At 36.9% G+C, this 27,142-nt stretch overlaps 1 protein-coding gene across 2 annotated transcripts in view; it reads left to right on the forward strand.

The window, feature by feature from the left end:
* Nucleotides 1–27,142, forward strand: part of btbd11a (BTB (POZ) domain containing 11a) — a 118,387-nt gene that overhangs the window by 86,431 nt on the left and 4,814 nt on the right. The window contains exons 3-12 of one of the 2 annotated variants that reach the window (XM_084111053.1): nt 8,369–8,576; nt 11,675–11,827; nt 12,720–12,885; nt 15,367–15,456; nt 17,213–17,314; nt 18,019–18,112; nt 21,888–22,023; nt 23,801–24,024; nt 25,011–25,189; nt 26,407–26,512. In XM_084111053.1, coding sequence (XP_083967179.1) covers nt 8,369–8,576; nt 11,675–11,827; nt 12,720–12,885; nt 15,367–15,456; nt 17,213–17,314; nt 18,019–18,112; nt 21,888–22,023; nt 23,801–24,024; nt 25,011–25,189; nt 26,407–26,512 — 1,458 coding nt within the window. The remainder of the gene's footprint in view (nt 1–8,368; nt 8,577–11,674; nt 11,828–12,719; nt 12,886–15,366; nt 15,457–17,212; nt 17,315–18,018; nt 18,113–21,887; nt 22,024–23,800; nt 24,025–25,010; nt 25,190–26,406; nt 26,513–27,142) is intronic. The other variant, XM_084111054.1, reaches the window with a different exon arrangement.

Below are 27,142 nucleotides of genomic sequence, written 5' to 3' on the forward strand. Positions count from 1 at the left end.
TTCATTCAGGAATGAAACAAGTGACTGTCTTCACAAATAAGTAATTGAATCAATCACCTAAACAATTATTCAACAACGCGCAACAGTTCTGTTGTGACTTTGTACGGAACTTTTTTTTTTTTGGTGGAGCAAAACTACATAAAGTAACTAATATTATGTCTAAACTGTAAGTTACTCAATAGTAACTTTATTGAATTGTTGTGTAAAAGCAAAACCACACTCCTGATTCTAGTGTAAATGTGCACAGACGGAATGACACAAACAGTTTGTTAAATTAAATTTAATTAAATTACAAGACTAGAACTGATTTATAACTGTCATTAGTATACAGTAACTGCACTAAGAGTGTGTAGTTATGGTCTCAAGGGTGGTTATTTGTTATGGATGTCATGTTGTAAATGTACCCATAGATGAGACACTCTGTGCTTCTGGCCTCTGGGTGATGGATGTTGTGAGTCGCCTTTGTTAATGGCGACAAGTCCTCAGCTAGATGAATCATGGCCCGCAGTGATAGTTTGCTTTTATAATTCCGGTCCACACTGCCACATAAGGTGGATGAGGCAATCATCATTCTCTGGAGGATTCAGTATGGCAGTCTCCAGAAAGCATATGCATACATAAACACACTGCATAATTTTGTTTGTGTGCATTTGGCTTTTAAATGAAGGCACCTATTTCAGTGACACATTTGCTGACTAGTCAGGCATAACAGTGATTCACCAGCCTTGATCTCTTTCAGATTGCCTCGCTGATGGATAGACCATTGTTTACTTTGACCTTGAAACAAAATCAGAATCACTAATGATGAGAGACCAATTTTTACCAATAAACAAAAACAAAATAGACTAAAAAAAGTAGAGAAATTTGCATAAAAAAAAAAAAGTGTTGCTTCCCATATAATTGTTCCAGTTAAAGTTAGGCTAACTCAAAAATTAGCATTTCAAACCCGTATGACATTCTTTATTCTGTGGATCAAAAAAACACACAGAACCTGATGACGCAATTAGTGAGACAACAACTAACCAACACTCTGGACGAGTCTTCTTGCACGTGTCCGTTTTAACGCGTTTTGACTGCCGTACAGTAGAACATGAATGACAATTGAGATCCTACAGTGTGACATGGCTGACAGCAGGGATCATGTTCGTACAGTCTGACAAGCAACAGTCGTAAAGGACTATTAGAAACCATAAAGTGTGCAGCCAGCATAAGACATGAATAATCAATAATCAGGGATTTATTTTAATTATTTAAAAATAGGCTATGTATTTGTCATAAGGCCCTGGCGAGTTGTCTGGAAGGTGTCTCAATAAGGCTGAGGAGATTGTCTGACTCTGTAAATGCCATCAGTGAACACTCATGAAATAAACTTCAAAGGGGCCGTGCTTCTTTGACACTGAAAGGGCAGGAAAGGAGAAGGGGACACACTCAGTCGTTCAGCTTTGGCTTTGTCCTTTGGCGTCTCTTTGAAGCTTCAGTTTGTGCTTCATCATTATTAGATTCCATCCTACTTGAGATTCAAATCATTGAAGGTCACTTTCACTGATGGTTTCCTGTTCATATTGAATGGTAATGTGTTTACTAAACCCACTTTACTTCTGAAATGTGACATATTTCAATATTAAAACAGGATGTTCAATAATATAAGCCGGGACTTCTGTCAGAAATTGATTGGATCGTTAAACATGGTAGTTGAAAAGTAAGAGGGCTGGTGAATTGTCTTCTCCCTTAAGTAATTTGCATTGGGGACTGAAAGTAGATCTTCAGTGTTCATTTTGCACTCGCTTACCTTCAAAGAATCCATTTTTCAATATTATGCAAAACTATACAGCAAGAAATACAAAAGTGGAGTATTATAGCTCAATATCGCACTTGGCTGAGTGGATGGGCTCGCAGGGCATCTCTGCGGCATCATATTTGACGGGGGCGTGATCCGTTCCTCATAATTACACCTCCTACTTCAGCATCTGCTGAAGGGAGAAGAGAGAGGGAGTTCCTCCGAGTCATTCTTCATGATTAATGCAGGTGTGCCTGAGAGGTCTTTTGCGAACGACCGGAGAATAATTACTGCAAAGTATAAAGACGTGAGCATGCCTCCGCTCTCTCCCCTCTTTTAACACCCTCCAAGATACACCAGCCGCCAAAGAGCTATTCGACTAGAGAAGGCCATGTAGAGGATCTATCATTTGGGCTGCCTGTTTCTCTGTAGCAAGAGAAGGTGGAAGTAAAGGGGAATTTGTGGATCTATAATTGGGGCAATTTCAAAGCTGAATCACACCCAAAAGGCTTGGGTTGAAAAAACGGGAGCCTCTGTTGGATCCTGGTAAAGAGAATGTACCTCATTCTCCTGGAACTTGTCTGACATGCCTGGATATGTGTGCCAACTATGCCATCTATCAGCATGTGTTTTGGAGCCTGCTGTGTGTCGATTATTATAGCGTAAAGTAGATTTTAAAATTTTCTGAAGACATTAGCTGCACCCGAATTCAAAGGCTGCATCCTTCGAAGGCAGATTGTGTCCAAGCAGCGCGACGAAGGCTGTCCCAATTCGAAGGTTCCTTCGAATGCTGCCTAAATGTAGAACGGGCAATGAAGGATACAACAGATGGATCCTTCGCGGCCTAGCTTACCCCAGAATTCATTGCGCGCTGGAGACGACAGGATTTTTTTTTTTTGAGAGAGAGAGAGAGAAATTGCCGCATTACACTTTTATGTAAATGCAAGTGTTGGGTTTCAACTTAAATATCTATGATACAAATGAAAAAATAAAAAATAAATATATAAAGCGGTTCAAATGATGACTTGTATCTTACTAAGATGCGATTTTATATAGATTATATATAAATCTATGTAAATCTCAGTAATGGACCACAGTGAACATATTTAGAAAGGTTGTGAACCCTGTTTTCCTGTTGCTTTTTCTTTTCTTTTTTCTTCTACTTCTTTTTTTGGTTTTAGCTGTAGTTTTATTTTCAGTTTGTCATTTTCATTTAGTTTAGTTTTCACTCTGTTGACTGTTAGTATTAGTTTTTATAGTTTCAGTTTTTATTTCAGTTTTAGCATTCTTGTGCTGCAGTTCAGTGATATCATTTAAATATTTTTATTGAATAACTTTCATTTTTAAAATGTATTCATTATTCGTTTTTAACTTTGAAAGAAGTTTTAACGTTAATCCATTAACTAACAAGAAGAAATATATTTGTACAGCATTTTTTAACCTTTCGCGGCCATGTTAGTTCACAGTGCATTAACTGCATGATATTCTTAATCAAAAGCTAAAATAATTTTTTACTTTATTTTAGATAGATTTGTAGTCATTAAATGTATTTACAAATGAATTCGTTTTTTTTTATTTCAGATAACAAAAGTGTTTTTACTTAGGTTTCATTTTAGTTTTTGATAACCATAATTACACTGATTCTAAATTATATAGACTCGATATATACAACAGAGAAAATTAATAGAAAATCCTTTTTCTAAAAATTTTTCCTCTCCATTATGTTGGATATAGTGCAGCTTTGTTGATTAGATTTAATCATGATGTAAGTCTCTCCATGGTCCAGAGCCATTGGCCAACTGTTTCTTAGTATTTTGACAGAACGGTCATATTTTGTGCTGACACCATATGTTGTTTTCTGCAGAAAGGTCAGCGGCTGTAAAGCTCAGAAGCGGTGAGAATGAGTGGTATGCAGAGGTCTTTTACATTCCTCTGGTCCGAAGCCTCTCACACACTCATGAGCTCCAGAGGTGATTCACAGGTCACACTTTAGCTGAGCCAAACTCTCACTGAGAGCAAGGGGGAAAAAAGTCAACAAAAATTAGTTTGCGATCAAACTAAAATCTGCAGACCCCCTGTTGAGCAACGTTACTTGCTATTTTCCATGAAACGTAACGATATAACATAATTAGTTGTTTTTTAAATAGGACAACACAATAATGCAGTATTTTTCTAGAGATATGGTGTGCTCTTTGAATTACAAAGATTTGAATTCTGCCCTGGCTGCTTTTCCGCTGATGTTTGAGCTTCTCGTCTTCCTTGTGCAGCTCCAAGTCAGTGATAGTTTACCTTAAAGCAGCAGAAGCCAAAATAGAATCTGGTTCAGGCAGAATGTACAATGTTAACACTAACTCCCAGGGTGTACAGTGGTCACACTGGAATCAAATCCTTTGTCATTCTTGCTGAGAGAGTTGTTCCCTTTTGCACGGATCGGTGCTGAATAACAACAGCGGCTCGACTGCATAGTAGCTGCCACTTCACTCCTGCCTCACACACACACCGGTACAATCTAGTGAAGACAAGCTTCAAGTGAATGGTGCTTGGCAGAACTTGAAAGACATGTTTCAGACCATCTGGACAGGTGATGAAATGTGTGCTTCTTTTCATGAGCAGTGGAACATGCCAGTCTTCTGATCATGGTTTTTAGCAGTTTTTCATACAAGGCTTGAGAGAGTGATTTTATATTCAATCGCATCTTACTCTCAAATTGTGTACTTTCTTTCTTTCTTTAGTTTTATTTCGAACAACAAAAAAAGATACAAATAAAATAAAACATAAAAATACAATAAGGATCTTGCAACATACCGAAAGAAAAAACAAATATCTATAAAGTATTATAACAATAATTACAATACGTTTGAAAAGGAGCGGGATGAAGCAGAAGCTTATTAAGAGTACAATAGTGTTAAAGTATAAAAATAATTATGTTCTATTGTTACTTTTTTATGGACAGTAATCTGTTAAAGTTTGCATGAAACAAGTTGTGACAAGTTTCTTCCCTATTGCGACGTATATCCGAGTGGAACAGCTTCTCGACCAAGAAAAAATGTAGAACGGGACTTGTCCATCAGGAGGAGAGGAGAGGAGAGGAGAGGAGAGGAGAGGAGAGGAGAAGCCGCTGCAAGCAGGAGGGGAAGTTATTTTGATTAAAGATTACGAGGGCACATGAATTTTTAAAAGAATGTAATGATGCACATGGATAAATCATTTATAATAAATGCAATATTCCATAAAAAGATCATGGTGACATTTGTGTTACTTTTTCTCACCATATAGCAGGGTTCACCAATCTCGGTCCTGGAGGGCCGCTGTCCTGCAGAGTTTAGCTCCAACCAGCTCCAACACACCTGTTTGAAAGTTTCTAGTATGCCTAGTGAGACCTTGATTAGCTGGTTCAGGTGTGTTTAATTGGGGTTGGAGCTAAACTCTGCAGGACAGCGGCCCTCCAGGACCGAGATTGGTGAACCCTGCCATATAGGGTGAAGTGTTTTGTGTGACTTGCAGGGTATTTGTACATTGGAAGTATGAGATTTATTTATTTATTTTTGGATGTAAATGAAAAATGACACTCATTTTATGTATTTATTTATTTATTTTGTGCAAAAAATTCATTACTTGGAAAAAAGTAATTGATTATATAAGGCCCAACTCTGCTCTCAAATATTCACTGTAACTTCCACACAAAAAAAGCTTTTAGGGACTATTAAAAATCTGTGCCTGATTGCCTTCTTTAAACCAGCTCTCCTCTATAAAATTTTAATGAGGCCTGTACTTGGAAAGAGTTGATTTGCCTTGGTAAGAAGGCTTTCCTTTTGATAATTCGCTAGGCCATTATAGAGTAGCACAGTCAGTGTAGCTGTGTGCAGGAGAGGTGTGTGTGTGTGTGTTTGTTTGAGAAAAAGAGACAGAGAGAGAAATGGAATGTTTGTGTGATGGCGAGTGATTTTCACCAGCTGCTGCCATAATCCAATAAAATTAAGAAAGCAGCACACACTCACATGTTAACAACTTAAGGTTTAAAACAGTGTGCAGGCTTCCTCTTGTTCGCTTTCTCTGTAATTGCGGTGTTTGTGTTTATGTATGTGAATGTGTGTGGATGTTGTTCTTAAAGAAGCAATTAAATTTTCCTTGGTTTTGCCAAGAAGGCTCAGTGATTCATCCAAGATAATTTGATCAGTAAAGTTAATAATTTATGTGTTTATGTGAATAAATAATAGGTCCCAATGACTAATAATTCTGTACAAGTGTTCTTATGTGGTCAAACATTTTTTTTTAAATAACAGGTGTTTATAACAGGTGTTTTGTTTATAAATTGTTATATTTTTTATGTTTTTTGTATGTATATATGTTTACAGTGAGGAAAATAAGTATTTGAACACCCTGCTATTTTGCAAGTTCTCCCACTTAGAAATCATGGAGGGGTCTGAAATTGTCATCGTAGGTGCATGTCCACTGTGAGAGACATAATCTAAAAAAAAAAATCCAGAAATCACAATGTGTGATTTTTTAACTATTTATTTGTATGATACAGCTGCAAATAAGTATTTGAACACCTGAGAAAATCAATGTTAATATTTGGTACAGAGGTCAAACGTTTCCTGTAGTTTTTCACCAGGTTTGCACACACTGCAGGAGGGATTTTGGCCCACTCCTCCACACAGATCTTCTCTAGATCAGTCAGGTTTCTGGGCTGTCGCTGAGAAACACGGAGTTTGAGCTCCCTCCAAAGATTCTCTATTGGGTTTAGGTCTGGAGACTGGCTAGGCCACGCCAGAACCTTGATATGCTTCTTACAGAGCCACTCCTTGGTTATCCTGGCTGTGTGCTTGGGGTCATTGTCATGTTGGAAGACCCAGCCTCGACCCATCTTCAATGCTCTAACTGAGGAAAGGAGGTTGTTCCCCAAAATCTCGCAATACATGGCCCCGGTCATCCTCTCCTTAATACAGTGCAGTCGCCCTGTCCCATGTGCAGAAAAACACCCCCAAAGCATGATGCTACCACCCCCATGCTTCACAGTAGGGATGGTGTTCTTGGGATGGTACTCATCATTCTTCTTCCTCCAAACACGTTTAGTGGAATTATGATAAAAAAGTTATATTTTGGTCTCATCTGACCACATGACTTTCTCCCATGACTCCTCTGGATCATCCAAATGGTCATTGGCAAACTTAAGAAGGGCCTTGACATGTGCTGGTTTAAGCAGGGGAACCTTCCGTGCCATGCATGATTTCAAACCATGACGTCTTAGTGTATTACCAACAGTAACCTTGGAAACGGTGGTCCCAGCTCTTTTCAGGTCATTGACCAGCTCCTCCCGTGTAGTTCTGGGCTGATTTCTCACCTTTCTTAGGATCATTGAGACCCCACGAGGTGAGATCTTGCATGGAGCCCCAGTCCGAGGGAGATTGACAGTCATGTTTAGCTTCTTCCATTTTCTAATGATTGCTCCAACAGTGGATCTTTTTTCACCAAGCTGCTTGGCAATTTCCCCGTAGCCCTTTCCAGCCTTGTGGAGGTGTACAATTTTGTCTCTAGTGTCTTTGGACAGCTCTTTGGTCTTGGCCATGTTAGTAGTTGGATTCTTACTGATTGTATGGGGTGGACAGGTGTCTTTATGCAGCTAACAACCTCAAACAGGTGCATCTAATTTAGGATAATAAATGGAGTGGAGGTGGACATTTTAAAGGCAGACTAACAGGTCTTTGAGGGTCAGAATTCTAGCTGATAGACAGGTGTTCAAATACTTATTTGCAGCTGTATCATAGAAATAAATAGTTAAAAAATCATATATTGTGATTTCTGGATTTCTTTTTTTTAGATTATGTCTCTCACAGTGGACATGCACCTACGATGACAATTTCAGACCCCTCCATGATTTCCAAGTGGGAGAACTTGCAAAATAGCAGGGTGTTCAAATACTTATTTTCCTCACTGTATATATGTGTTTTGTGTGTATGTATATTCAATTATTTAAGTTATATTAAATTGTTTATATGTTATTTTTTGTTTCTTATATTCAATATATATATACACATACTGTACATAAACATATTAGCTTAACACATTCCTTTTTATGTCTACCAAGAGTATTGTTTTTGTTGTGTTCTAAATTTTTGTCTATTTTATGACTTATTGATGATTCATGATTTCTTTGTGAAAACGTTTGCACACAGTTGCACACCTTTTCAGGCACTTCTGGTCACATGTGTCTGGAAGTGAGTTTAGATATCCAAGAATCTATCTTCTTTTCTTGTTGGAATCGGTCTAAATTGTAGCTTTTGTCAGTTTAAGGTTTAATAAATATTGTGAGATTTTGACAAGTTTCCAATCTCCTGTAACCCCTGCACCAGATTTGGGTGAGAAAGGGAAAAGGTTGTCATCCTGTAGCTGTCATTTCCTCCTTTAATGAATGTCTTCCTGTCAAATGTGCCACTGTTTGTGTCTTTTGTGCATGTGCTGATGTGCAAGGCCTCTAGTTTTGTCATAAACAGTGTAAAAGCTTTATTTGATGCAAACGCAATCTTAAGGAAGTCTTTGTAAAAGGACATTCCCATACACTCAACCGCATGTCTTTACCGCCCCCTGTAGGTGACCTGGTGTCTCGTGCCATGCATCAACTTCAGCCTCTGCACATCAAGAACCCCAGCAATGGAACGCCCGTACACGAGAACCGCACCGGCACCGTGCACTGGGAACCGGAAGCCCTCTACACGCTCTGCTACTTCATGCACTGTCCTCAGATGGAGTGGGAAAACCCTAATGTTGAACCCTCAAAGATTACCCTGCATACTGAGAGGTACAGAGTATGTTGTGCATTAGCACCATGTTTGTCACAATAATGGAGTTAATTAAGGCAGCACAGGATGTCATGTAGAGTTTATGTAGATACATAAATCCCAATCTAATATTTTATTTGTGGTGTTTGCCAATGCAAGCATCACTGCTATAATTACTGGCTAATTATAATTATTATAGTATAGATTATCATATTGCAGCCACCCAAAACACCCAAGCAACCGCATAAAACACCTCTGCAGTGTTATGCAGCATCGAGTGACCTGGTACATGATGGTGGTACATGTTTTTTTTCCAGATGACTTTTAGGATTATTGACACAGTCGGGGCTCAGGGAAGGCAAGGGGAACGGGATTTACACTTCATCTTGAATTTCCAGATGCATTGATTTAGCACAATGAACATACAGTAGAACGCTTGACTCCTGTTGGAGGAGAGCGTTAATGGATTGTTATGTTATAATGGATGAGTTACGTTCAGCATCCGCTGCATCTTGATAAATCCATCAGGACTTCTCTTCCCAGGCCGCCCCACATCACTCAGATGTGATGAAAAGCCCCCTTCTAAGGACCCTGTGGGACGCCCATGCAATGCTCCACAGAATCAGAAAGCTGTCTGCTTCCCCAGAGAGGGTCTGCTCTATTTTATTCATTTCTTTCTTGGCCTCTCACAGAAGAATGAGAGAGTGGAGGAAGAAAGAGAGAGTGAAAGATAAGAGAATGACAGAAAATATAGAATAGATGGTAGGTGAGGACAAGAATAATGAATAGAGATGGAAAAAGAAAACAAGAGATCAGAGCGAAGGAGCGTCTGGAGGTGTTCAGGGCTCTGGCTTTAGATTGCAGGCTTCAGTCCTGTGGACTTTTGTTGATGTGCTCAGTGACATTTCATCAACCTTTCAACATTCCTACTGTAGAAGAATAATACACCAAGGGCACGAACACTCACATACACACTGTAATTATCACCCTGTTTTGTCCCACATACTGTACTGCATAATTTCCAACATGAAATGCACTGAAAGATCTTGGAAATATACTTGCTGGAAACGTCTATCCTAGATCTTGAAGACAGTTAATTGAAATTTTAAACAAGGAATCGTTCTCCGTTTGCCTAAAGCTCTAGTGTCATTTGTACTGTAAAGTAAGTAAGGTTAAGATTAGGTGGTTATGTGGAGGTATTTTTATATTATTTTAGTTAATAGTAAATAATGTTTTGTTTATATATAAATATGGTATTATAATAGCTTCTTGACAAAAAATATCTTATAACACCTTATATCTAACAATACATTTTATAAATCTAAAATGTAAATATATTTATAATAAATTATATTTCTATGTAATAATTATATTTATATTAAATATAATAAATGTAATATTTGAATATAATATTATATTCAGTAAATGTTGTTTTTGTGTGTGAATACAGTTGTAATCAAATTTATTCAACCCCCATTGCAAATCAGGTTTATTGGCAAAATCTACAGATTTTCAGAGGTTTGCAATGAACAAATCAAACAAAACTCATTTAAATAGCTCAACACAGCAAATGTTTCTGGTGGTTTCCCCAACTTTTCATGACTTCTGCAGTCTCAAAATAATAGTCCTAATAGCTTCTTGACAAAAAAAATATCTGGGGGATTCATGGGGATTTTTTTTTTTTTATATTTATAAAAAATATTTATTTCATTTGTATTTTTTTTTCTTAAATGTTTGATGTGATCTTTTTATTGTACTACTCTTTATATTAAAGTACCAAGTATGAAGACTTTGACATTTTTCAAGAGACCCTGAAGTGATTTTGATAAGAAAACTCTCTTCCTCTGGTTAAAGTGCAAAAAAAGAAAAAAAAGTCTTATTTTCCATCTAGATGTGGCTTCACTTTTAAACTCCAGACTGGAATGAGAACCACGTCCTTTTCCTACAAACATTTCTTCAAAGGGAGGGGAGCGGAGAAGCACATTATTCAGGCAGAAGAGAAACAGAGAAGGGTTTGCGGTTTGTTTTTGGCAAAACTCGGATTCCTGGCAGGCTTTCTTGCGGTGGGTAGGTGTCCGGGGAGGAAGAGTTAGGATTGTGCAAAGCTAGCTGTTAGATGCAGGTCATAAGAAGCACAATTATATGAAGATAGATGGTTCATGGTGAAGCTTGATGCTTTTGTTCCCAATATTTCTAGGGTCAAAATGCCTCCTTTTTATTTACGTCCAAGTGCGTGCAATAACAACTCGAAAATGTTTTCTCTAATTTGGAAACTATGATAACATGTTTTGTCCCACACATTTCATGCTTTTTAGGCACAGAGGGGTGTGTGGAACAACTTTGACACAAAGACGAACAGATAATGTTGTGTGGGCGGACAAAAACAGTGAAGTCATTGTTTTTTCATACTTGAAAGCCATAAACTAAGCCCATTTCAACAAACTGTGTGCATTTCTCATATAGTCATGTTATATAGCTGTCGCCATTATTTAATGTTGATCCACAACAACCTGACAAGACTCTAAACTCAGTTAAACAGCAGTAAAATAATCTGAATATGCTCATTGGATTTCATGGTCATGATCATTATGACTCACTGCAGTTGAGTCAGCTTCCTTATGTTCCTCAAACTTTGCCCTGTCAAGAATAGTTTTGAATATGTAAAAGTGATGTTTGGCACATTGAGAAAGTGTAATGGAAGCACATTTGCAGCCTTTTAATTCTATTTTTTTAATTCAAATTCGTCTGTTGGAATGAGAGTATGAGCAGCTTGAGTCTCAAATTATCTTTTTCTGACTGAAACCTTGTCAGTTTGGTAACAGGACTTTCATATTCCGCCACATTAATTAGATGAAGCTTAGTGCTGGTAATTAGTAGAAACTGTAATCCCACCAGAGAGTTTATGATTACTTCTTTAAAGGAAACAAACGTACGCTGCTGACAGTCAAAGGTTTGGACGCTCTGGACTGAATTTGTTTCTTATGATCTTAAAAACCTTTTGATCTGAATGTTTAGTTCTTAAATACTAGGAATGAAGTTTGTTGACAAAATAAATTATGAAATCAGTAAACTGCTTTTCTTATATCAAACATATCTGTCTTCTGTTCTGCCCCTGCAGGCCGTTCCTGGTCCTGCCTCCACTGATGGAATGGATCCGGGTGGCCGTGGCGCACACAGAACACCGCCGAAGCTTCTCTGTGGACAGTGATGATGTGCGTCAGGCAGCCCGACTGCTGTTACCCGGGGTGGACTGTGAGCCACGGCAGCTGAAGTAGGTTTGGAAGGCAACGTCACTTCCATACATGCACAAACACACGGTCGGCATTCACGCTATGCATGTAGAATGCCTTTATTAACAGTTAGTCATTCATTAAAGCACAGAAGGACACACAAACACATAGACGCACACACACACACACACACACACAATGTAGGCTACTCATACTGCATCGTATGAATTGCACAGAGTATTGTTAAATTCATGTGTGGATTTAGTTTCCTAGTGACAGGCTCTGAAGTGCTATGTTTACATGGACATAGTTATTTTGAGGAGCACCTTAACAGATGCTGGTTAACCTGGCAACAATCTTTTAAAGTGTGTGTGTGTGTGTATGTGTGTGTGTGTGTGTGTGCGTGTGCGTGCATGCGTGCGTGTGTGTGTTGTCTTTCTTCTGAGCCTAGTAACAGTTTCTTGAAAAGAAAATGATGTTATATGAAAGAAATTAAAATATATTATTATAAAATCTTTTATAATCATTAGATTTTTTATATATATAATAATATATATAATGTATTATATATACAATATGTATTATATATTATTTACATTATATATATATATATATATATATCAAAGATTATATATCAGAGATATATCAAAGATGTGCAATTTTATGTATATACTGTGTGTATATATATATATATATATATTATGTAATGTAATATATAAATTAAAACATATATACATTACATACATTTTAAATAATAAATGAATTAAATATTATAAATGTATATAAAATAAATAAGAATTATGAAAGAATATATAATAAAAACATACCTAATTACAAGCTGCTAGGCTGAATCTAATTAGTGTGGCAGAATATGAAAGAACTGTTGTATGTGTATTAAAAAAAGTAAATAAACACTTACCTTTTATTCAACAGAGCAGATGACTGCTTCTGTACCACAAGGAAACTGGACGCTGCATCCACAGAAGCAAAATTCCTGCAGGACCTGGGCTTCCGGATGCTCAACTGTGGACGAACTGACCTGGTCAAGCAAGCAGTCAATCTGCTCGGGCCAGATGGCATTAACAGTATGAGTGAACAGGTGGGCACTGATATATTCACACACACACCACACATTTTGTGGCATTCATGTACTATTCAGGCCTGACTATAGTATATGTTAGATTATAGATTTGCACCTTTATATCTAATAATAATATAATTAACAGGAGATAATATGACCTTGAAAGTGGCATTATATTGCAATGATATTCACTGAAAAAAATATTCAAGTCAATTTGAAAGGGCATTTGCAACCCATTTTACTTCAGTAATGTGACATACATTCTAAATGTCATTGCATTTGATACAGAAAAAAAAATAATAAAAATTCGGAACTAACACTGAAAAGAGGCTTGGTGACACTAAAAAGAAAGTCTTTTTGAAAGTGGAGCAAGTTAAAAGGGTTCTTCACTGCTGGCAAAATGGCCTTTCAATAAAACTTTGCTGTCTAAAATTGGTGCTACCTGACTAGAGAAAAAAGGATGTTGTCTCCCCTTTTGCTAAATAGGTAGCCTATATAATGCTGGTCAATACCATCTTGCTTGAGTAGGAAATACTTCTTAGAAAACTTTTAGTCATAATGGTGTCGACAAAGCTGTCAAAAGTTTGTCGGATGACGCATTTTGCTGACAAATAATCATGAATTGAAATGATGTGCACTGTTGAATTGTGCAAACTAAGATAAAGAGCATGTATTTTGATTACAGGATTTGGCTCTCCTTATCCATCCTACAGTTTCTTTTAAATTCTGTTGGCACAGACCCTTTTGTTTATACTGTAACACATTTTACAGTGACTATGAATGCAATTAATTACAACACCAACAACATAATAACAGAGTGTATTTATGAGCAGCTCCACAAAATAATTACGTCATTAAATAATCACACATCCTTGAGTATTAATCAGAACTTGCACTGTAATTACTCCGTAATGTAAATGCTCATGTGACTTTCCCCACATCTGCCTTCCATAGTTTTCTCAGTATAGCATCTGCCTCATACCATTACATATTTGAGAATCAATGACATTTCTGCAGCATGTGTCATTGTAGATGAAAAATGGCCTAGTAGGTTTTTTAATAATATTATGTGAAGAAAGATGACCCACATAGACATTTAGAGGCTAAGGAAATAAATAAGATGTTACATGACCTTTAAATAAGGAAAAACGCTTTTAATCTGACTGATCTGTGTAGGAAGCATCTATCGTGATAGTAGTCATGACACTCTGTATTATGAATCAAATAGTGTCATCCGTATATCTTATGATTGCGTGTTATTGTCACGGTCTGTCTTGAAAACAGCAGCCAGTTTATGCAAAGAATGACGGCGACATGCTGGTGCTGACAAAGTGGATTAAACTAACATGTAAAATTGAAGCGACATGGAGGCAAATGTGATGTGATGACAACGAGAATTGTTGTCGAGTCCAGCTGGGAATCATTGAGAGTTGCTCCATCTTACTTTGGAAGAGTTGCTCTGAAATCACGCTGGCAAATATGGGACTTGTTATTTCAAGAAAAGCCTTGAGGGAAAATACGATTCAACTGACAAATGAATCATCATCTTCATGGTGAAAACTGTTTGTAGAACGCACACTCTCGAGTTAGTAATGGAATAAAGTGTTTACAGTTAACATCAAGCAGAATGCCTAAAACCCCTTTACCCGTGTAAAGAGCACTGTGAAATTGAGTGCACTAAAAACTTGACCATATCTCTTTTTTTACAGAGACCCAAAAAGAAATTTAGATAGATTTGTCACCATTATATAAATGCATAAACAGTTTTCGGTAACACTTTACAATAAGGTTTCATTAGTTAAAATTAGTAACTGCATTAGTTAATGTTAACTAACAATGAAAAATACCTTTAAAGAAATGTATTGATCTTTGTTTGTTCAATGTTTACGAAAACATTATTAAAATCAAAAATCGTATCTTTAACATTAGTTAGTGGACCTGAGCTAACAATAAACAGTTGTATTGTTTTATTAACTAACCTTAACAAATTATTACCTAACAAATGTATTAATTATATGTACTGTATAGTTTATATAATATATTAAGAATAATTTCAGTAATGTATTAACTAACGATATATATATATATATATATATATATATATATATATATATATATATATATATATATATATATATATATATATATATGTGTGTGTGTATGTGTGTGTGTATATATATATTATTTGGCTTTATGTGCCTTCATGCACCGATGCTTATATGTGTGTGTTTCCCTAAAGCAGTGCAAGATTTGATGGTGAGAATGAATTGTTTTCTGTTTAAAGTGCTTTAATTGAGCATCATCCATAAAGATTACTGTTCCACTCAGTTCATTTAAATGGACACTTTAAGCCCTTAAGACAATGTTGTTTTCAGAGACTTTTTTGCTAAATAACCCTGAACTAGTGCCGCAGTAACTTGTGCTGTAGGCTGTACAGCGATGGGCTCGGACTATGGCATGTTTACTGCAGGTATTCAGTGTTTTTTATGTGTTGCTCAGGGCATGACCCCTCTCATGTACGCGTGCGTCCGTGGGGACGAGGCCATGGTGCAAATGCTGCTGGACGCTGGGGCAGACATTAACAGTGAGGTCAGTATTTTTTGGTTGGACAATTATGAAGTGTCATGTAGTGTTTTCCTCTGTCTCTATTAAACTAACTATCCTATCTCTATGAAATGAATCAACTGTTCTCTCTGTCCTCTTCCCGATGCTGTTTGCATGTACTTAAAAAGTGGTCGTGTCTACTTAGGTTCTCATTGATCTCGTCGATATTTATTTAGATTAGAAGCAAATGAGATATGCTAAGGATTTCCAGCAAAATGGACAAATTTGTAAAATACATTTGACACAAAATGTATTTTTAACACTATTAACTATATATATATATATATATATATATTATTATTATTATTATTATTTTTTTTTTTATTATTATTTTTTTTTAAATACAATGATTGCCTAAAGTAGATATACTGATTGTGAAGAATTCAGGTTGAAAACATGAAACATGATTATAAAAGTGGATTAAAACTGATTCAATTGGCTAGCTTGCATAAAACAGCATTGACTCAATGCCATTCTAATATAAGGGTCATTAATTGATATTAAAAGGAACATGTTTCACGTATTTGCCTTTCAATGTATAGTCCTGAAACCGGTGAAGAATGGGTACAGGTCATATTTTACCACACAAAATGTTGGGTTTTTTTTGCATTGTGACGTTACCTTTATGACAGTTATTAGCATAATATGTCTAGATGAGAAGTCTCACTATTTTTGATGATTCAAATGATTGTAATTTAGTGATTTTCTTATAATAATAATATCAGTATATATTAAACACAGTATAACAAATAGTACCATAATGAATAAATACTTTGCATCTTAAGTAGATTATTTCATAGTAGTATTTCACATACATGACGTTTTAGATAAAATGTCAATTATTTTGGGCTGAAATGTGACCTTATGTTCTTGACCATTTTCATGAAAGTCAGTCCTGTGTACATGTATGTCATGATGTGATATTGTGCTCTTTTACCTCATGTCGTCTTCATTTGACCCTTAAAGGACATTTTTAAATGGAGTTGACTTGGGCACAAAGCACCAAATGCATAAACAGTGATCTTAACTTGTTTTACAAATTGCTTCAAGCTCAAGAAGAGTATTAGCAGGTGGGCAGATGTGCAGTTATTTGCCTACCTAATGCCCTAATGTTCCTAGGCGATTTTGCACAAACAGTTGTTAACCTTAATCCCACCCGAACAATCAGTTCCAAAAGGTCATGTTTGCCTAGACAAGAACAGATGCCTGCATAATTTACCATTGACTACAGGGCTCAGTTCAGGATGCAGTACAGCTGTAAGCATTAAAACCAGACAAGCCTTCTTTTTTGGTGCTTTGTACGTGAGTCACTGCTCACTTACACTTCTAGCGTTTGAACTCGCTGCCAATTATTCTCCCTGCAGTCTTTATGTTACCGTTATGAAAACCGTGAACTAGATCCTAACCGTCTTCAAACCGTGGTCAGGATTTTGAGTAAAGCGAAGAGGGCGTATAGGGGTTGTCCAAAGGAAAGCAGACGCAAGTAAACTCTAGATTGTGGGCTGGATGGAAGAAGGGGTTTGGAGAACAAAACAAGCACTTGCTCTTTCTTCCTCTATTCGCTTGAATTAACAAAACAGCCAGACGGCGGAAGAACTTTCCAACTTTCCGCTTACTCATTCACTCTTTCCTTCCCCTTTTTTCTTTCTCGTACTCCTGCAATTCCGCAATTGGAGCACAGTGTTCTGGTATATAATGGCTGAATTTTTCTCTCCCTGAACTTCACCTATATGATTCCCAGGTGCCCAGCTCACTACACAAGCACCCCTCAGTTTATCCTGACACCAGGCAGGGGACTCCACTCACATTCGCCGTGTTACACGGACACGTCCCTGTCGTGCAGGTAGTGGCGGTGTGAATGATTTGATGCCTTCCACCTTTGTACTTTCCTTGATTATTATTATGATGCCGCCATCATAATAATAATGGCACAAATAAAAAAATGTGATGTTAGACTCATGTGGGCTGGATGGTGCTGCCCCAGTTCAGAGGAGCTTGGATGAGGATGTCGATTGGTAGTAGGAATAGGCCATATGTGCCAAGGAAGAAAGAGGAATGCTTTGAAAATAGAGGCCAGTTTATTGACTGTGCAATCTACTTTTCCCCCCAAAAGTGGAAAAAAGTCTTAGTTTCACTGTAAATACTCTATAAGTGTTGAATCTGATGTCCCACCAAGATACTTATTTAGCTCTTCCAGGAAAATGGAAAGACAAAGGGGATATTTCCTGGGATATTTCTCAATCTCCCAGAAGCACACGTCCACAGTAGGAGATATTATCAGTGAAATCCTATTTATTTCATTCAGTATAAATAATTTCCCATTTTCTTTGACAAACAGACCAAAAATCGTCCATCCAAAAGAGTGAAATAAATTATGACCAGATTACCATAAAGATGTTTATTAGTTGCAGGTGGCCTATGTGATGAAAAGAGCAGACTAATTGAATGCAATTATAGGACTTTTATTTACCGGTATCTTGGTGATATTAAAGTTAAATCCTCTAAAATCTGTTTTATAATGATTGTTCTTCTCATCTTATTGAGCAGCTTCTACTGGATGCCAGAGCTAACGCGGAGGGAGCGGTTCAAGAAGGCACAGAGAATTACACTGAGACGCCACTTCAATTGGCATCTGCGGCAGGTATCTCAAGAAGCCATACAAAAACTTTTACAGTATGAATTTATGTATGATATAAATTGCAAAATATAAAACCAAGTGGCATCTGCAAACATGAAGCAATTACTGGCAATTACTGATGTCAAGGTTTTATTTATTGGATGTATGAAGTAGTTTCCCTCAAGTTCACACAGTCCAACAATATATCAGCTTTTTTATCCTTTACATTTTTGTTTTAATTAGGGCTGGGGGAATTAACACGTTAATCTTTGCAATTAATTTGAAATGTTTAACGCGTTAAAAAAAATAACGCAATTAACACAGCACTTTTTTTTTTTTTTTGCCTCGTTTTAATGATTTCCTGTTGTGGCTGCTATTGAGAAGGCCGAAAATATGCCGTCCCGCCTCTCCGTGTTCGGCGATCAGGTTTCATTCTCGCGCAGCTTTCATGAGCGGGGCTTTTCCGCTCCGTGTGTGCGGCGCGCTCTCCGTTCTGTGTGTGTCAGCGCGCTCTGTCGTTAACGGCCCAGCGGCGCGCTCTCCGTTCCATGTGTGTGTATGTGTGTGTGTGTGTGTCAGCGGCTCTGTTGTTAATGGCCCAAACGCTTCAATCATGTACCGAGCACTGGAAAAGTAAAGTCCACTCAAATAACGTGAAATTTCTCTGTAGACTTCTGTTTGCTGAGTTGGTATAGTCATGCTGGGCAACAATGGTAAAATGACCTGCTCTGATCACATGCTCTGGTAATAATAGCTTTGTACTATATTTTATTTTGATAATTAGTAAAAATAATAATAATAATAATCTGTTAAATTGATTATGTTGATTGATTATTGAAAAAGAATAATATATTGATATATTGATGTTTAATATTATTTTAATATAGGGCTATTTTCTGTTCCTTTTTTTTTCCTGTGTTGTTTAATTTAATTAGGTGATTCTAAGTTTAAATATTGATGATTACAAGCTTGGGGGAAATGCAATTAATTGCAATTAATTACAGCAAATTGTGCAATTAATTAGTTAATTTTTTTTAATCGATTCCCAGCCCTAGTTTTAATATTTTGCTAAGTTTTCTATCTTTAAAATAAATGCCACTTGGTTTGATATTTATGGTTTGATATCTAATACAGTGACATTATGCTGTGGCTTAAGTGTCCAAATACTTTTTAGGGCCACAGTAAATTATCTTTATGACATGCAGTGTCATATATATATATATATATATATATATATATATATATATATACTCACCTAAAGGATTATTAGGAACACCTGTTCAATTTCTCATTAATGCAATTATCTAATCAACCAATCACATGGCAGTTGCTTCAATGCATTGGTGGTGCTGGTGGTGGTGTTGTAATGGTGTGGGGGATGTTTTCTTGGCACACTTTAGGCCCCTTAGTGCCAATTGGGCATCGTTTAAATGCAACGGCCTACCTGAGCATTGTTTCTGACCATGTCCATCCCTTTATGACCACCATGTACCCATCCTCTGATGGCTACTTCCAGCAGGATAATGCACCATGTCACAAAGCTCGAATCATTTTAAATTGGTTTCTTGAACATGACAATGAGTTCACTGTACTAAAATGGCCCCCACAGTCACCAGATCTCAACCCAATAGAGCATCTTTGGGATGTGGTGGAACAGGAGCTTCGTGTCCTGGATGTGCATCCCACAAATCTCCATCAACTGCAAGATGCTATCCTATCAATATGGGCCAACATTTCTAAAGAATGCTTTCAGCACCTTGTTGAATCAATGCCACGTAGAATGAAGGCAGTTCTGAAGGCGAAAGAGGGTCAAACACAGTATTAGTGTGGTGTTCCTAATAATCCTTTAGGTGAGTGTGTATATATATATATATATATATTACCTTTAGCTGTTACAGTACTTTATACCTTATCTACCTCTAAAGGAAGAATATTAGTACCTTAAAGAGATAATTTACCCTCATTTTGTCATCATTTATGACATCTTATGACCTCTTATGTCATTCCAAAGCTGTATGACTTACTTTCTTCTGTGACACAGGTAGATATTTTAAATAATGTTTAAACTGTTTTTGTCTATACAATGAAAGTCAGTGGGACATTGGATTTAGCTGACTTTTATTGTATTGACAAAAAAACAAAACACTTTGACTTTTTTATAGAATATCTTCCAAGTATTTAAGGTAGTAATATGCAAAATTTAGGGGTAGATGAGGTATTTTTGAGAGCATTGAGGGCATTTACATTATGGAGCCTCCATGTGAGTGAAATCTTTGACAGCATACAGAGTAAATATGTTTTAGATGATTTTTCACACTACATCCAGGACCCATTTTTTAAATGGTGTCATTCTGTTCCTTTTGTGCCTCTAATTTCAACCAAATGGTCTCTGCTGACTGTTATCTGACAAACTGAAGACATTATACTTTTGTGCCCCAGACTGGTTCCAGAGCCATAATAGTATTATTCAGAGACTGATGGGGCTGCATCGCTCTCAGGAGCTCTTTGCAAACTTGCTAATGAGCCTTAGCAACAGCAGGTTTTTTTCCCTTTAACATCCACAGTGTGAATGTGACAAGTCCACATGGTGGAATGATGTATTGAAACCAGTGCCAAATGAGATTTCATAATCCCGGCTGTGGCAGTCCTATGAATATGAATTGACCTGAGTGATATTCATTTACATTTGCCAAGTGTTTTCCAGCATAATGCTGAAAATTACCTGTCTGCCCCACTTAGCGTACACACTCTTGAAGACTTGGGTAATTCAAGTTTGAGTCAGCTGGTAATGGGCACCACCTCTGTAGGATAAAAAAGGATGGGGGTTCACAAAAATTGTATCATCTCATGCAGAAGAGGGGAATGAAGGAACACAAGCCAAACCGACTGAGACGAAATGTCTAGAAACAGGTTTAACCGTATGCCTGTGTTCCCTTGTGACCCCTCAGAAATGGCTGCGGATGGGATTGTTTGAGCCTCATCGGATCCAAAGCTCATCAGGCCTCACTGATTATGCCCCATTTGCTGTATGCTGGGTCAATTACCCCCAGTGTTAACAATCGGGTTTTCCTTCTAATTTAGAAAAGCTTTCTCCTCATTAGTCCATGTGGATGTGCACAGGACAGCCTGCTAATTTACATTAGTAAATCAATCTGGGGACGACCTGCTAGACAATCTGATTGATAAATACTTTTCCTGAAGCTCAACTGCTAGTAAAATGTGTACCTTTTTATGACCTGTTCAAGGTCAAACCATGACAGATAAGAGATAAAGGACTTTCTATTTTAAATTTATGCTGTAGCATAATATGAATAAGGGAATTGTAGATGGAGGAGCCAATCAGGCCAAAATAAACAAAATCCGCGACTTAATCCATCCCCTTATTAAACTAAACAAAGAAAATAAATAACACAAAACTGGTCTAACTCAATGTCTTATGATAAAAGGAGGGGACTAAAATACAGTACTTGAGATTTTTTTCACACTCACAATTTAATTAATTAATTAATTATTGAAATGATTATGATGAACTAAAATAACTGAGATTTTTTCACACTTTATTTATTTAATATTTTTGCACTTTACCAACACATAGCATATTTGCATAGTGTTTTATGTATGTTGTCATAAGAAACCGTCCACCTTTTAATACGGTCACAAGAAACACATTTGAGAGATATGCTACTAGTTGTAAACAGCAATGTGCCTCTGCTGACCTCACTAGTAGGTGTCTAAATGCGTTGCTTTGGATAAAAGCATCAGCCAAGTTAATGTAATATAAATGGTCTTCTTTTAACAGGCAACTTTGAGCTGGTCAGTCTGCTTTTGGAAAGGGGAGCAGACCCTTTGATTGGCACCACTTACCGTAATGGCATTTCCTCTGGTCCTCTGGGTGAAATGAACTCATACAGCCTGGCAGCAGCACATGGACACAGGTAAAGCACACCCAATGACTCGACAGCAAATGAAGTGTATAAAGTGACAGCACATTCACCACCAGCACAACGGGGAACTGAACTTTCATTAGTTCATTGACACATTTGTCAAACATATCATTATTTCTGTGTCCTTATACATCATTCTGACTGCAGAAACTTAATCTATCAGAACTGAACCCCTGATGTGTTATTATTGGCACTTATAAAAGCTGAGCTGGTGTATTTGACTGCAAAATTGTGTGTAATTTACTACCATAACTCCAACCCCATCATTGCTGGTGAACGGGATGGATGACTGCTTGCTCGTTCATTCATTCATTCAGTCTCACCTATGGCCAGCGCTGCATAATGGAACCTTATTGAAATTCATATTGCATACGTCTGAATGAGAATCCAGCATGTTCAACAGCCAACTCACCCACCTCTGCGGTATTAAGGCAATCCGTTATAAAGGGCTTCAGAACGGGACACATCTGTATCTGAGCCAGAACTGGATGTCTTTGGCTTCAAGTCTTAGGGATGTTTGCAGTTGTGCATGTCGCAGTGTTTGGTTGTTTATGCATATTAGATCAGTCGTAGAGCGCTGGTACTTTTATGAAAGTAAATGAGTTTACAAAGACAAAAAAATGCGGCAAAGCAGAGAAGAAAAACACATTGGAATGCATTGATAAATGGAAGTCATAAAGAAGCGCTCACAGTATTTTATAGATGTTCTTTTTTCAAACTCTTTGTTCTCATCAATCCTCTGATTGCACGCAAGTAATCCTCAATGGCTAATGGCTTTGCATATAACAGTCAAATTATGAGTGTTTTTGTTTTTGAAAAAAAGTCAATCTTTACTTTACACAAAAAGTATACTGTTATTAATTACTCAAGTCATGACGTTCTGAACTTATACTAATTTACAAACGTTTGGGGTCAGTAAGACATTTAATTGTTTTTGAATAATAATATATTGAAATAAAATTGAATAGAAATAATATCTTATGCTCACTAAGGCTGCATTTATTTCATAAAAAATACATTAAAACAGTAATATTGTAAAATATTATTACAATTTAAAATAACTGTTTTCTATTGTAATATATTTTAAAATGTAAGTTCTTCCTATGATGGCAAAGCTGAATTTTCAGAATCCATACTCCAGTCTTCAGTTTAGAAATCATTGATTTAATCAATGATTTGGTGCTGAACATTTTTATTATCAATGTTGAAAACACTTGTACTGCTTAATATTTTTGTGTAAACCATGATACATTTTTTTCAGGATTCTTTGATGAATATAAATTCAAAATAATTGAATTAAAGTAAAACTTTTGAATGTTAGTGTATAAGCTGTGTGTGTGTGTGTGTGTGTGTGTGTGTGTGTGTGTGTGTGTGTGTGTGTGTGTGTGTGTGTGTGTGTGTGTGTGTGTGTGTGTGTGTGTGACTAAAGAGCATTTTAAGGATTCTTTATGCAGCTCTTTTTAATAATATTTTTTCTATTATAATAATTTTGTGTATAAATTTCAAGTTCATAATCACTGTCAAGCTCCAAAAAGACAAAGTAAAAAATGATTATAGCCTAAAAGTAGTCCAATTATTATAGTCTAAAAGTAGTCCATAGTCTTCTGAAATCATACAATAGCCTTTGTAAAAACAAAACTTTAAAAACTGTCAAAAAAGTAACAGCCGGTTTGAAAACAACATGAGGGTGAGTAATTGTTTTGTGAGTGAGCTATTCCTTTGAGTATACATACCTGAGCGAGTTTGTTACGTGCACTTGCTCCTGCAGGAACGTGTTCCGGAAGCTTCTGTCCCAGGTGGAAAAGGACAAGGGGGACGTGCTGTCTCTGGAGGAGATCCTAGCTGAGGGCTCAGAGGTCGTAGAGAGGAGAGCACCACAGAACGAAGGCACCCTCCGGACAGGCAAGGCCAAACTAAGAGCCCTCCGCGAGGCCATGTACCACAGTGCCGAGCACGGCCATGTGGACATTACCATAGACATCCGCAGCCTGGGTTAGTAAAAGCACTGCACGATTACCACAGACATCTACCGCCTGGCTCACTTCTGTCACGCAGCGATTAGTCTCAGCCTCAGATGGCATGTGCACATAAAAACAGCCATTTCCAATCTTACTCGTGAAGGTAAAAAGTTCATTTTCTTTTTACCAATCCACTACTATAATGCTAATTTTGAGGCTGAACTAATCGCTTCTCAAAGTTTACCAGGTTAGTGGCATCAATGTTTTAGGCCCTTAGTTGCTAGTTAACTAGACACCCATGAATATATTTTGTGTGTATTGTTTTCTGCCTGTCAGTATCACTATGCACCATATTTATCTACTAAAAGACGCTATTTACACTACCGTTCAAAAGTTTGGGGTCAGTAAGGTTTTTGTTCTGAAAGAATTGTATACTTTTATTCAGCAAGGATGCGTTAAATTGATTAAAAGTGGCAGTAAAGACATTTATAATGTTACAATTTCAGATTTCTATTTCAAATAAATGCTGATAACTTTCTGTTCATAAAAGAATCTATAAAACATGTATGACAGTTTCCACAAAAATATTAGGCAGCACAGCTGTTTTCAACATTGATAATAATAAGAAATATGTCTATATAATAATAAGAAATATGTCTAAAATAATAATAAATCAGCATATTAGATTGATTTCTGAAGGATCATGAAACACTGTAGAAAATTCAGCTTTGCCATCACAGGAATAAATTACATATTAAAATAGAAAACAGATATTTGAAATTGAAATCCTTCAATATTACTGTTTTATTTTTAGTTTTTTTTTACTGCGTATCCATTCCTTTTATACTGTGTTCTTTCAAAAACATGAAAAAGTCTTACCGACCCCCAATTTTTGCAATTGTTGCAATATGCACTGCATTAGTTCTCCTTACAGGGTACTGACCGATCGATGGACGTGGCAGATCGATTCTGAAGTGAATGTATTTCTGAAAATAATTGATATATGGATTCCATATGCAGGCGTGCCGTGGACCCTGCACACGTGGCTGGAGTCCCTGCGGACGTGTTTCGTGCAGCAGCGGCGGCCGCTGATCCAAGGCCTGCTGAAGGACTTCAGCTGCATTAAAGAAGACGAGTACACAGAGGAACTTATCACGCACGGACTGCCACTCATGTTCCAGATCCTTCGAGCCAGCAAGGTCTGTTCTCAATGCTTTATTACAGCCTGAGCCGGTATCAGTCCTTTATTTACCAGTACTTCCTGATCATATCAGGAGACATTCATAGAGTAGAGTTTTAATCAAGCTGAAGTGCATCAATTCAGAGCCACTACACTCCTCCTGTCTGCCATCAGTGTTATTTTAATATTATTTATATAGTATTGTAGTATTTATTGATATTTTGAATTAGCTTTCATTTTTACATTTTTTATGTGCTTTTGAAATTGTTATTAGTTTTTCTTTGAATATTTTATTTGGCTTTAATTTGTTTTTATTTCAACTTCATGTAAGTCAATTGTGAAGGCAACATTTCTAAATTTTGTTCAAGTTTTTCCATAATTATTTCATTTCGATTAAAGGGATAGTTGTTACGGAATGGCTGTGTCATGAAGCACACGACGAAGGATGATTCCAGGAAATAGTCTTTTAATTAAAACCCACAAAGAAGAGAAACTCAAAAACAACCATCCAACAAAGACGACAGACCACTAGACAGTACAAGACTAAGACTTAAATACACAGGTGACAGGGAGGAACTGATTGACAAGATAACTGACACACAGCTGAACCAAAAGAACTAATGAGGAGGGTTACCATGGGAACAAATGAATGACGGGAAACTGAACAATAGAAACAAAGAATAGAGTCCAAAAACAAACAGACATGTAACAATAGTTCACCCAAAAAAGAAAATTCTGTCATCATTACCCTTAAGTTTTTATAAACCTGTATGAGTTTTCTTTGTTCTGTTGAACAAAGCTAGAATGTCAGTAACCAAACTGTTTCTGGTCCCCACTGACTTCCATAGTAGTTTCTTTTTCATATTATGAAAGTCAGTTTAACAAAAACTGTTTTAATAGTTTAGTAGCTTATGTTTTAGTCTCTATAATATTACAGCGCAGTTTTGTTGTTATTTTACACTTTAAATTATTTGCAACACTATTTCGAATTTAATGTCCCTCGTAAGTCTCTGCATTATTGTTATCACTGCGTGTCAGTCCCTGTCTCTGAGCAAACAGGCAATCAACGTCAGCCACACCAGTTTCAGCTTTCTCTGTAATTAACATGATAAATCCTCTCATTACAGAGCTCATCACAAGTGCCGTGTTGCTATTACCGTAGGCTTGGATGCGTTTTACTTTTAGAAAACAGAATTTAGGGTCTAACTACATCGTGTGTGTTTGTGTGATCTACAGAATGAGATGATCAGCCAGCAGCTGTCAGTAATCTTTACCCAATGCTACGGGCCTTTCCCAATCCCCAAACTCACAGAGATCAAAAAGAAGCAAACGTCACGTTTGGGTGAGTATGTCAGTGGCGCCGTCTTGTTAAGTTCGCCTTTAAAAGGGACTCCATTTCTGCTCTGCCTCTACCTTACTAACAATATCAATAATTTAACAGAATCAAACAAGCTAGAGTGTTTGGCCTGTGCTGCTATTCAGCACATCAGCAAGATTGCTGGGAAACAACAGTTCTATAAACAAGAAGATGAACTTACTTTTTAGGCACAATATGGCCAGTAATTTTGTCTGTTTTTGATCCGCTAGTAAAAAAATAATTAGACAACCAAAACTAACTGTTGTGTTGTGCACATCAATCAACTTGTGCTGCACAAGGATTCAGATTTATCTGGAGTTAATTGGTGAAACTTGTTAAATCCATGAACTGAGCTGCATTAGTCAAACTACAGTGTCACAAGGACAGTTTCAGTCAGGAGACAGAATATACAATTTTGGTTAAATTTCATTTGACTCTCGAAGTTTTAGAGGAACACTAGTGCCATCTAGGCTTTGGTTAAGCTATTGCAAGGTATAGAATTATAAAACAGACATCTTTCATGCTCTTTCATTTAATGTGTTGATGACAGCCTGTCAAACACGAGAAGCCACTACTGCTAAATAATGCAGTGTAAGCTTGTGTAATCAGTGTTGT

The sequence above is a fragment of the Abramis brama genome, assembly GCF_963993115.1.
Source record: "Abramis brama genome assembly, chromosome: 4".
Lineage (NCBI taxonomy): Eukaryota > Metazoa > Chordata > Actinopteri > Cypriniformes > Leuciscidae > Abramis > Abramis brama.